The sequence below is a fragment of the Silurus aristotelis genome (genome assembly GCF_946808225.1).
Source record: "Silurus aristotelis genome assembly, chromosome: 8".
NCBI lineage: Eukaryota > Metazoa > Chordata > Actinopteri > Siluriformes > Siluridae > Silurus > Silurus aristotelis.
Window position 1 is genome coordinate 29,153,108 of NC_139581.1, and position 12,747 is coordinate 29,165,854.

The window sequence follows — 12,747 nt, forward strand, 5'->3', positions numbered from 1 at the left end:
GATGAGATGTACGATTTGATTTGTATTTTAGGAAATAAAGCCTCAAAAATCTTTTTAGTAGCATATCAAGGACTAGTGTAGTCTTTACAGTACACCTCTGAAATATTGTAGTGTATGTGTTTGAAGTGTCCACTGCATGGTGCAGTGAAGCATTACTTTAACATCAGGAGTCACAAGTTTCCTCCTCTTTCAAGCAGATAAACCAGTTGGAGCACATAGCATCCTTTGGGCAGGTTGTAAATGCTCTTGTTTGGCTAGTCAGGTTTTCATTTGAGACGCAGCTTGTTAAAAAAAAGGAAACCTTGCGCTCGGAGACTCATCTGCCCCACGTATCAGCCACCATGTCCTATGTGGCCGGGTCGTACGCGGGCAAGTCGTACGCCGACAAGTCGTACGCCGACAAGTCGTACGCCGACAAGTCCAACAGGGAGAGCGCATTGACGGGCTATGATGAAGCAGCCAAATCGGTGTACGAGCAGCAACTCTTGAAGGAGAAGAAGAAGCGCAAAGAGGCAATGCACTGCGAAGTCGCCGCTCTCGTGATCGGATTCGTGGGTCTCATCGGCGTCGCGGCTGTCACAGGCCTCCCCATGTGGAAAGTGACGGCGTTCATCCAGGAGAACATCATCGTAATGGAGACACGCTGGGAGGGCTTATGGATGAACTGCTACCGCCAGGCCAATATCCGCATGCAGTGCAAAGTGTACGACTCGTTGCTCTACCTGCCCGCTGAGCTTCAGGCTTCCCGAGGCCTAATGTGCACCGCCGTGGCTTTGACGACCATCGCCTGCATTGTCTCTGCCGTCGGGATGAGGTGCACTCGCCTGGTGGACTCGCGGCCACGTGTCAAACACATCGTCCTGGTCTGCGGCGGATGTCTATTTCTTGGAGGATGTATCGCCACTTTGATTCCCGTCTCTTGGACGGCCAATGTTATCATCAGGGACTTTTACAACCCCTTGCTGATTGACGCACAGCGCAGGGAGCTCGGCGAGGCACTCTACATCGGCTGGGTCACCGCTGCGTTATGTTTCATCGCCGGGGTTATACTTCTGTGCCGTCATGCTCCAAGGGTTGAGGAGAAAGACGACGTTGACTCTGTACTGTACAGAGCCCAGTACACTCCCTACAGCAACAGCTATAACCCTGGATATACCTATCAACCAGCCTACAACTACCAACCGGCTTACGGGTACCAACCCCCTTCTGTTTCCTACGTACCAAGCAGATATTGAAGAAATCGCATTTATAAAATAGGCCTAAGATTTCTACAGCATCTCTGATCCAACTGATCAACATCCTGGCATTGTATAAAATGATGGTAGATTTGTTTTAGGGAAGTTAACCTTTTACAAAAAGTTGCTTTATTTATCAAAATGTATTAATCAGAATCATTGTTGCACCTATAATTTTTATTTTAAGGGTAAAATTGTGTTTGCCAACAGACCTCGCCTTGTGAACCCCAACAAAAATATTTAGACAGTGTGTACAAATTAAACAAGATGCCTTCTAGGAAAACAGTGACGTGACACCCTACGGACATTGAACACATACACACCCATACTATAAGAAAAACTCTTGTAAGCGCTTGTCAAAATGCCGTAATATATTTTTTTATTTTTATCTAGGAATAAGTGTCCTTTTTTTTATGTTTATACCATTTCTTGAAAATAAAATTTCACACAACTATGAGATTTTTTTTTGTTACAGAAAAGACGCAGTCAAAAAACGAATCCATTGACTTTATAAGTCATACACAATGGCCCCAGGTGTTTAAGTTGACTTTATCCTGATACCATGCTGTAAAAATAATTCCAATTCAAAAGCTCACCAATTCTGGCTGAACCTGTTTGTGTGGTTAGGCTAAAGAAAGAAGAAAAGAATGTAATTGTTTTGTGGCCATCTTCAACCTATTGACACACCTGGAATTCAAATTTACCTGCGGACACCGAACCATGAGTACCAGATATCCATCAACCAGATATCCATCAATGACAACTGGCAAAATCTGACAGGAAAGTGTACCGGCGGATTCTCTTTATTAGTGGTTAAAAACCAAACAAGTAAGCGATTGGATTAAATTGAAGTTGGGGTTAAACAAAAAGCGCTAAATATACTACATCAATATACCTACACATTGAAAAAATGTGGGGGTTGGGGGTCGGCATGGGGCGTCTACGCGGAAAAAAAATTCCCTCACTCAAACACTCAGAAAAGAAGGGCAGGGTATCAGTACCCTTAGCCAAGGAGTTGTTTGGTTTTTGGTTCTGAGAGTTTGATCAATTGTGTATTTAATTGTGCAATAAATGCATTTAGGTTGATATTTATATATGAAATGTATCTCAGAAATGTATCCAGATTTGTCGACTGCTCTGAGAATATGACTTGAAACTAATCAATTGGGGAGACGTTGGGTCATGGCGTGGTTCACTCAAGCTAAAACCGCCGTTGGCGCTTGGTGGTATCTACTTGACACCAGCATACAGTTCAGCATCAGGTTCAACAGCAAGCTGAACATTTAAAAAGGAATAAATGATGGAAGAAACTCCTGACTCGAACTCGCCACAACACCGTGGCCTTATTTTTGCACGTTTTTTTCGAAGCCATTGAAAAGATGAAAAAATTATAATTTATTAGATATCAATCATTGTTTAACTCAATATCATTTGATTGATAGATCAGTGTGCTGAGAGTCACTTTAGAGTCTTTTTACATAAACTGAGTTGATTAAGTGAAGAGTCTTGTGATAAAAATGATAATAGGAACATTATAATTATAATAAATCATAGGACTTTTGATACTTAAGTACATTTGAAGGCAAATACTGTTGTACTTTTACTCAAGTGAAAGTTTAAAGAGACATTTTTACTGGAGTCATATTTTACTGAGTGTAGCTCTACTTTTACACGATTTTAAAGCCACGATGTACCGAGCATCACGCCACGATATCGAAGAAAATGTATAAAAACAATATGGATAAATAAAACAAACAAAAATAAATGAATAAATAACAGCAGAAAGGCCACACCACAGACAGAAGTCGCATTTCACGTCGACAAATCAAATGAAATCGTCTAAATTGGCTGTGCGAGCGCTCAAAGTACTGCATTCAATTCGAACAGAATATACCTTTAGAGAATCTCCCAGATATTGTTTAATATGTAAATCCCTGCTGCCGAGATGCTCCTGTGTCTCTCACGGATCATGGAAATTGAAACTTAAATCTGGTTGGATTTATTAATGCACCTTACAAATAATAATTAAAAGCTTCTTTCTATTACCAATTTTATTTACAGCCTTATTATGATAGGCTGTATATGAACTTATTGTAGTTTTATTTAAAATCAGTCATTTGAATACCCCATATAAGCAAAATGGTATGATCCTGGTTTTATAATACTTATGCAAAGATTCGACTGTGAGATTGTTTGTCAAATCAGGCTCCTCCTATCGAAGCCTCTTTTGAATATTCGGGGTCACCCCTAATCTAGTTCATTCCCTTTTAGAGTATGTATCGCCATCAATATCGAAGAAAACACCAAAATTAACCAAAGACTCAGTCAAGACTGACTTTTAAGGGGTCCAAATAGTCAAAATTAAGACTCAAATTGACAAGATTCAAGCCTAATTTACACCACAGAGGTAGTTCTGGGGGATGTGGTTGCTCAGTGGTTAATGTGTTGGACTGCTCGGAAGGTTGTTCAAATCCCAGTACCACCAAGCTGCCACTGCTGCGCCCTTGGGCAAGGCCCTTAACCCTTAACTGCTCAGTTGTATAAATGACATAATTGTAAGTCATTCTGGATAAGAGTGTCTGCCCAATGCCGTAAATATAGTTCGTGTTAACAGTAAACAGTAAAACATCTGTGTTTTGTTTTTGTTGGCCTTGAAGACTATTGGCTGCCATGTAAATCAGTCAAGTGAGTCAGCAAAACATCCTGTTCAGAGAAAAACATCACATTGCATCTCTGAAGTCTGGAGACATTTATGCAAACACAGCAAGTCTTCTAGTTAAAGTTTAACAAGTAAGCAGAAGTTGCAGTTGTTTTTTTTTGTTATAGAAGTCATCAAAAATGATTCATTTATCATTGCTGACTAGAGTCAAGCATATAAGGTTTTTACATAATATTTGGAGATATGCTAGCTGTTTAAACAAGTCAATAATAGACAAGGAGGAGTTAGGAGTCCAGAGTGTGTGACTAAAACATATAAACACCTTGTTTATTTTAAGCAAAGACATGTGCAGACCTCAAGAGTCAAACTAGTGGATATAAACTGTACATAAAACCATTTATTTTCTGGTTAATGTGTGCCGGATATCATCGAAGCGCATAATCTGTTTGTGTTAATATTCGACCACAGCCTCAGAATATAAGGCGCAACAGAAACAATGACCTCCATGTGACTCTTGGATTCTATGTGTGCCTGTTGTTAAGGATCAGTAGTGGTTTTGGTTAGTTGCTTTTTGCTCCTCCTTCTCTGCAGGTGCAAATGAGCTTAGCACAGAGGGATACAATTTCACAGCAACCACCTGGAGATCCCGCCCCATGCCTCACTTCGATACGGAGGCGGCATAGGGGGGCAGGGAGCAAGTGCACATGACTGATCCACTGGGACTGCTTCTTCACCTGAATACAGTTCTCCACTAGACGACACGAGACAAGAAGAAGAAACTGGTGTTTTGTTCCGGGAAGGAGTACTATTTTTATTTTCCAGTTCCAAAAATGATCTATGGTCATCCCTGTTGAGACCGAAAGTCTTGCCAAGCATCTATCCAAAAGGAGAACAAGCTGAGATGGCAGGCCAACCGATAGAGCTGGCAGCACTAGTCCTGTCTCTATTGGGCTTAATAGGCGTCGCGGCAAGCACGGGGATGCCCATGTGGCGCGTGACTGCGTTCATTGGTGAGAACATTATTGTGATGGAGACGCGCTACGAGGGCCTGTGGATGAACTGTTTTCGACAAGCCAACATTCGCATGCAGTGCAAGGTTTATGATTCACTCCTGGCCCTTACGCCAGACCTCCAGGCTGCCCGAGGCCTCATGTGCTGCTCGGTGGCACTGGCTGCCATTGGCCTGTTCGTGGCCATCACAGGAATGAAATGTACTGCGTGCATACAAGACAACGACCGAGCCAAGCGTATGGTCCTCATTGTGGCTGGCTCTCTCATTATCCTTGCCTGCATCTGCTCCATTATTCCTGTTTCCTGGACTGGCAACGTGATTATCCGCGATTTCTACAACCCCCTCCTGATTGACGCCCAGCGACGGGAGCTTGGCGAGGCGCTCTACATCGGCTGGGTTTCCTCTGCGCTGCTTTTTGCCGGAGGATGTATTTTCGCGTGTTGCGGGGGCTCCCAGGAGAAACGTGCCGACCAGCCTCGCTACGCTTACAACAGGGATGTGCCGTATATGGCGTACCAACCGCAACCAGTGGCATACCAGCCCAGACCTGCAGCCGCCTACAGTTTAGCGTCCAGAGAGCCATCTTTTATTCAGACATCCACACAACCATCCATCGCTCAGTCATATAGACAGCAGAGCTTCATCCAGCCGTCTAGGCAGCAGAGCTTCATCCAGCCTTCTAGGCAGCAGAGCTTCATCCAGCCGTCTAGACAGCCATCAGGTCGGAGTGCTGTTGCCTATCTATGAAAAAACGGCAGGATGAGCCCAAACTAACGACTGAATAAGGACAGAACAGAGGATATGGTAACTAATGTGTGTATATACGTGAATATATCCTTGTTTACTTGGAACTAACCTCACTTGACAATTATTTTTTTGATCTTTAACCCTTTCTGTCAGTGTAAGTCTTATGTAAGTAGATGAAATCTGCTAGATGACTAGATATTCTCCTATTTGAGTTATAGATTGTATGCATTTGTATTATTGGGGTTTTTTTGTATGTTTTTTTATCATTAGCATTGTGCTAGCACTTGTATTGTCTTATTAAAGAATAACTTTTTTTTATTAATAAGGGATGTGTATAGAAGGCGAGACAAGTTGCTTGCATTCAATTTTGTTTTTATGAAACTCTATGTGGCTTTGTGTGCACCAGGGTCTTGGTGATCTGTGAGCCCTAAGGTGAAATGTAAGCCTATTAGCATACGTTGTCTCAAATTCTTAAAACAGACACTCCCTTTACATCCACAGAAACCTAACAAGTGAAACGGATCCAGAAGAACAAACAACCAATAAACCTTTTGGACAAAGACACACATTGTTTTTTCTTTATGGCAAGAGAACAGGCTTGGCTTTTGAATATGTTGATAAAAGATGCAATATCAACTGCAAATATTTGGCTGTTTCACTGAAAAACTGGACATTTTGGTGTGAATGCTTGCTCACGTCATTAAACTTATCGTCCATATGGGTTCCTGTAAAATTTTTTGTAAATCATTCCAAAAACGGTTTAATCACTTGAAAACTGGGTAGAAATACATATTTTTTGCTCATGTTTGACACATATTTCTTCATAACTACATTGTAAATTATTGAAACCATGTCGATATTTGGTGCAGTAACATTTTACAGTCAAAAGATCACATATTTTGTCCACCTTAACTCCATTTTGCGGCTTGAACGTATGTTAGCATGAAGATCTTTTTGCTAACTCCACAGTTATTGATTAAAGCAAAGGAAAACAATACTGAGAGAAATATTATTATATTTATTATAATTATTAATCCAAGGGCAAAAAATCAAGGGAGCAAACAGAGAAGCTGAAAAAAATCATTTTTAAATGAGAGATTGGAGATTAGCATGAATTTACAAGGCAAATGAAGAGATGAGGAACAGGTGGAAATATCCTACAGTAAACAATGGCTCTTTATGCAGAGGGAACATCAGTTTCAGTAGGTATGTCCACAATATGGGTCAGTTTTAAGGCGTACAGTAAAATACTGTAGGCCATCTGCTGGGTTTGCACAAAGTTTTGGCATCACCGAGTACCATTAGTACACTAAAATTATATTACCATGGTTACCTTTAACTTACATTGATATTATATCACAATGGTAACCTTTAACTTACATTTAAATTATATCACCATGGTTACCTTTAACTTACATTTAAATTATATCACCATGGTAACCTTTAACTTACATTTAAATTATATCACCATGGTTACCTTTGACTTACTTTAAAATTATATCGCCATAGTCAACTTAGACTCAAATTTAAATAATATTGCTATAGTTACCCTTGTCTTACATTACAGTGATCATGGTTACCTTTGACCTTTGTCAAAATGGTTACCTTTGACTTACTGTGAAATGATATCACCATGGCAACATTTCACTTACTTTAAAAAGACAACACCAAGATTACCAATGTCTTACATTAAAATAATATTGCCATGGTTACCTTTGACTTACATTAAAATGATGTCCCCATCGTTGTGTTTAAACGAGTTGAACGAGAAAAAAAAAAAAAAGAGTTTATCTGAACCCGAGACTGGATTTATTTCCTCCCCTGAGGTCTAATGCAGTTAATGAACGTAGAGCACACGCACTCAAACACTCACATCTCTAAGCTGCTGTATAACTTAGACTGTAGGTGTATTTGTGAAGTTTTATTCATAACCCACATGAGCAAATAGACAACAAACATGCGCTCAGCAAGAACCCTCATCATCCTGAACCAATCACGAGAGGCTGTATGTTTCCCATAACAAAGAAAAAGAGACAAGAGATACAAAGAAAGGGTAAACTTTACATTCATCATTTTGGATCGTCTTTCTGTGTTCACTGTAATGTTCGAGTCTACTGGGTTTGCGGACAACTGTTTAATGATGGGAGAACACCTAACAGAACAAATCCAAAAACACCAACTGATGTTTGAATCCGACGGAAAGGTGCCTCCAGGTCGTTAATTGGGGGCTTACGTCATTTGATTTCTGCTCAGAAGGGATGTGTTACCCTTGAAGGAGTTTCAAAAGCAAGGACTGGAATTTACTGGATTCTTAAGCTCTCAGGTAATGAATTACTCAGCTGTGTGCACACTCCAAACCTTGCCTTATGATAGTTCCAGAAATTAAGGAGGGACATTCTCCCATATTTTTTGAGCAGTGGTGGTCAGCGAGTGTGTAAATTTACCATCTGCTAGGGTGAGGTGCTTGTTACGGGACCTGTACTGTTTTGTGGAGATCTGAGAAGAACGTGTGTAGAAACGATGGCTGAGGGGGTGTGCGAGCTCATCGGCTTTTGGCTGGGCGTCGTGGGTCTGATCGGCGCTTCAGCTGTGACGGGTCTCCCCATGTGGAGGGTGACTGCGTTCATCCAGGAGAACATCATCGTCATGGAGACACGCTGGGAGGGTTTATGGATGAACTGCTACCGCCAGGCAAACATCCGCATGCAGTGCAAAGTGTATGACTCACTGCTCTACCTGCCACCAGAACTCCAGGCTGCCCGAGGTCTTATGTCCTGCTCGGTGGCATTGAGCTTCCTAGGACTGGTGGCCTCCCTGCCAGGTTTGCGCTGCATTTCCTGTTTTTCTGATCAACCACGAATCAAATCTCTCTGCATCATAGTCGCCGGCTCAATGGAGATCATGGCTGCCATTTGTGTCCTCATTCCGGTCTCCTGGACGGCGAATTCGATCATTCGGGACTTTTACAACCCGCTGTTAATCGATGCCCAACGCAGGGAGCTCGGTGAAGCTCTTTTCATCGGCTGGGTCACAGCATTCATCCTCGTTTGCTCTGGCGTCGTCTTCCTTGCATGCCGGAGCAACCAGTCGAATCAATCCTACCAGCCTGTCTACCCTAAACCATTCAACTTCCCGCATGTCATTCCAACCCCAATGGGCTCAATTTCCCACCAGCCTTTACTTTTGAGCCACAGCTTTTCCTCTCAGCAGCCGTCTCCTTTGGCATACAGCATCTCTGGAGCACCTCCTGGTGGCCAAGCTTCACTCTACAACGTTCCCGTGGTGTATCCTGCTAACATGATGCCTGTTCAGCATCACTTGCCCATGCACAGCTCGCACAACTCGCCAGTTGTTTCCATACCAATAAGACACCTAAATTCCAGCATACACTCTGCCCACCTCCAATCCATACCTCTAACTGCAGGGTTTGATGGGACCATGGTCAGTACAAGGAACACCGGATCACACCATTCCTTTAGCACCCACTCAAGTTCGGGAGTATATATCTGAACAAGTGTAATATAATCATATTTCGATATTATATGAAATTATAATTGTCATACCAATAGAAAGTTTAGGGGATTCAGAGTTACGCAGCTGCTCAAGCTGTTTTTCTCCATTTTGTCTCAAGTATAATCTTTGTCTTTGAGCCTACCAGTGTGCGAGATGGAGTTTTTCAACATTTCAACATTGATGGATCGTTCGTTAAAACTTTCTACGTCTTTTTACATTGTTTTTTTTTTTTTGGCTATTATAATTTTGGTTGCCAAATATTCTGTCCATCCTGAATCCACATTGGCTTCACAGTGACACACTTTCCCAGACAAATTGTGCATTTGCGCCCCGGCAATATATTTATCGCAACTTCTATTATAGCAATTTAAATATTTACGATATGAGACTTAGCAGATATTCAAAATTTACCCTCGATGTGTTTTTTCGAATAAAAGGAAGAACTTTTAAATGCAAATATTTTAACTGGTTTCTTCTACACATTCACTGCAAAAAGCTCCTTCAGGTGTGGCGATGGATGCTGAAAATTCTCCTCCATTATTAGAAATTAATTGGCACCAGGTGTCTTGAAGTCTGTCTGATGCAAGTTTTCGAAGTGCGATTTGATTGGACAGGAAGCATGGGACTGAGAATTCTCGTTAGCCAATCACCGTTGACATCTAAAGTAGCGTAATCATGAAAAAGTACACTGTTTTTAAACTACATATAAAGTTTTGTTAACATTTGTCACTTTATACCACTGTGCATTAGCAAAAGTAATAATAAAAAAAATAATAAAATATAATAATAATAAAAATAATAAAAAGGGATAAAAAAAATATGGACTGGAAAGTATTGAATTTTTCATTGTACCTCGCTGTCCTTGTTGTAGAGTTCACATGATTAAATAACCAATCAGTGCATATTTAACAATATAGCATCCTAGACTACTACTTCTTCTTCTTCTTTCGGCTGCTCCCATTAGGGGGCGCCACATCGGATCATCGGATCATCTTTCACACCAACTACCTGCATGTCTTCCCTCACCACATCCATGAACCTCCTCCATGGCCTTAAAGCACCAACCCGAACCTCCACTCTCCTCCACTTCTCTTTGTCCTGCCGTCCCTGTCGACGTCTTTCCTCCTCCCTTTCTCCTTCCAACGATGTCAAATAATGAAATGTGTTATTCATCATCGTCTCTAATCGTTCAGAAAGAACACAAAGTGAGCGATCTACAGTATGTTGAAAATAGTTTGCTCCATTTTATTAGCCAATTAGCCAAAGCTGGGGATCTGAGTGGAGACCACTCGCTTCATCTGAGGATGGTTCCACTGGACAGTCTGCATCGATGACCGAGGACTGTAATTGCCTCGTAAAGTTTTTCGCTGATCGATCAGTGAACAGTTCATAACCTCAATAATGATGAAAGTCTAACAAATGGACATTCGTTGACCCCCGGATGAGAATGATGTAATAATAATAGGGGATGAAAAAACTTATAGGGGCTCATTTATGAATGTAAAAGGTATACAACCAATCTATTTATTTCATTCATTCATCCATTTTCTCCCACTTATCCGTAATTCGGGTCGCGGGGGCAGCAGTCTAAGCAGGCCCCCGCCTTCGACTGCTGCCCAATCCTCACAGCACCGTCCCTTACAGTCCCTCCTGCAGGTGGTGAGCCCACGGGAAGGATCTATTTATTTATAAAAAGCTATTTTTGAGGACAATGTCCACAAATACAATTATATGGAGAATTTATTGAGACTCTAAACTGACCCTTGGTGTGTTTGAAAGTGTCCATGTGACAGGTGTCCATGGAAGATGTTCCCAAATGGTTGTTCACATTCCCATTAGTGGCACTTCATTGAAAACATTGCAACAGGCGCACTTGTGTTTTAGTGAAGCCACGCCTTTACTTTCATCCGATTGGTCAAGACAAACACACACACACACACACACACACACACACACACACACGCACAGACACACGCGCGCTTGAACTTTTTTTTTTTTAAATCCCGTGCACAGAGCGCATGACGCTCGCGCACCGGGAAAAGGTCGGGATCGGGGTTTCACGAGCGCCGAGAAAAAAAATGATCTAAACGCAATAGTAGAAGAAGAAGAAAAAGAAGAAGAAGAGCAGAAGGAGAATGATCCATGCTTGAGGAAAACTCTGTGCGCGCGCGCCATGGAAAGAAAGAAACGACTTCCATCGTCGTTGCTCCTGATGCTGATGCTGTGCGTCGTCGCGAGCGCGCAGCAGAACGTGCTGCGGATCGGTACGTCCTCACTTCACTTCACTTCACTTCACTTCACTTCACTTCTGCATTTAACGCAAGCACCAACTTGGCAGTTATTCCAAGGTATTTCCAGTGTTCCTGCGGGTTAAATCAGGGTTCTCTGGTTTTCTCCTCCTATCTGTCAACCTTCTAAAAACATCTCAGGAGATGGACTGGTCATTTAAATGCCCCTCATATTTGTTATCAGGTTATCAGGTGCATACATTTTTAATGACATGATTCCCTGATTCAGATCCAGAATGTATTCCAGCTTCCCAGTTTTCCATAATTGAACCACCGACCCAGAATAAAGCTCAGAATAAATACATTTCTTTAGAAAATTATGGAAGGAGATAGAGTTTCTTCCAACCTCAAAATATGCTGGTGATGACTCTGAGTTTACTGTGGAAAAGAACCATGGAGAAGTTCAATAGTTCACACTACAGAGACCATTACAACCTATCAGCTGTTAACCCTGAAAACTATTACAAACGATTTGGGTTATGCAGTGCGCTTGTGTCCATCATCATCAATCCACTGCAGAATGTGGAACTCTATGAGCTTTAATAATGTTCTTATGGTCCATATTGAAGAGGGTAAGAAATTTAAGGTTTTAAAGTATTATATAGTCTGGAAGTATAGTGAAAAAGAGAAGAGATTAAAGGAGAGGAAAGTAGAGGAGAAGAGAGGAGAGGGGAAGGGAAGAGAATCGAAGAGACAAGACAAGAAGAGAAAAAATAGAAGAGAGGAGAGGATAGGAGAAAAGAGGAGAAGAGAAGAAAAGAGAAGAGGGGAAGAGAAGGGAAGAGAAGAGAAGCAAAGAGACTAGAAGAAAAGAAAAGAGAAGAGAGGAGAGGAAAGGAAAAGATAGAAGAGGGGAAGAGAAGAGAAGAAAGAGAAAACAGGAGAAGAGAGGAGAGGAAAAGGGAGGAGAAGATAGAAGAGACCAAAGGAGAAGAGAAGAGAAGAGAAGAGAAGAGAAGAGAAGAGAAGAGAAGAGAAGAGAAGAGAAGAGAGGAAAAGAGAAGAGAAGAGAGGAGCAGAGAAGAGAAGAGAAGAGATGAGAGAGGAAGAGAAGAGAAGATAAGAGAGAAGCAGAGAAGAGAAGAGAAGAAAAGAAAAGAGAGAGGAAGAGAAGAGAAGAGAAGAGAAGAAAAAGAAAAGAGAGAGGAAGAGAAGAGAAGAGAAGAGAGGAGCAGAGAAGAGAAGAGAAGAGAGAGGAAGAGAAGAGAAGATAAGAGAGAAGCAGAGAAGAGAAGAGAAGAGAAGAAAAGAAAAGAGAGAGGAAGAGAAGATAAGATAAGAGAGAAGCAGAGA

General features: G+C 41.6%; 3 protein-coding genes and 1 pseudogene across 7 annotated transcripts in view; all 4 read left to right on the forward strand.

The window, feature by feature from the left end:
• The window catches only part of grik1b (glutamate receptor, ionotropic, kainate 1b), a 41,803-nt gene that overhangs the window by 10,707 nt on the left and 18,349 nt on the right, over positions 1-12,747 (forward strand). For 2 of the 4 annotated variants that reach the window (XM_083549066.1, XM_083549069.1), the window contains exon 1: positions 11,161-11,430. The exons of 1 other annotated variant lie outside the window; for it this stretch is intronic. In XM_083549066.1, the coding sequence (XP_083405192.1) occupies positions 11,340-11,430 (91 nt within the window). In that variant the 5' untranslated portion in view covers positions 11,161-11,339. Of the gene's footprint in view, positions 1-11,142; positions 11,431-12,747 lie in introns of those variants that run through there. One more of the 4 variants, XM_083549067.1, reaches the window with a different exon arrangement.
• cldn8.2 (claudin 8.2) lies at positions 225-1,692 on the forward strand. Its single transcript, XM_083549193.1, has one exon. The coding sequence runs from the start codon at positions 342-344 to the stop codon at positions 1,233-1,235; it is 894 nt and encodes a 297-aa protein (XP_083405319.1). The 5' UTR covers positions 225-341; the 3' UTR covers positions 1,236-1,692.
• cldn8.1 (claudin 8.1) lies at positions 3,704-6,217 on the forward strand. The gene has a single exon (XM_083549161.1). It carries the CDS (start codon positions 4,796-4,798, stop codon positions 5,651-5,653), a length of 858 nt encoding a protein of 285 aa, XP_083405287.1. The 5' UTR covers positions 3,704-4,795; the 3' UTR covers positions 5,654-6,217.
• Positions 7,676-9,917, forward strand: LOC310730061 (claudin-8 pseudogene; annotated as a pseudogene). The gene has a single exon. The product of its transcript is annotated as a claudin-8 pseudogene (transcript).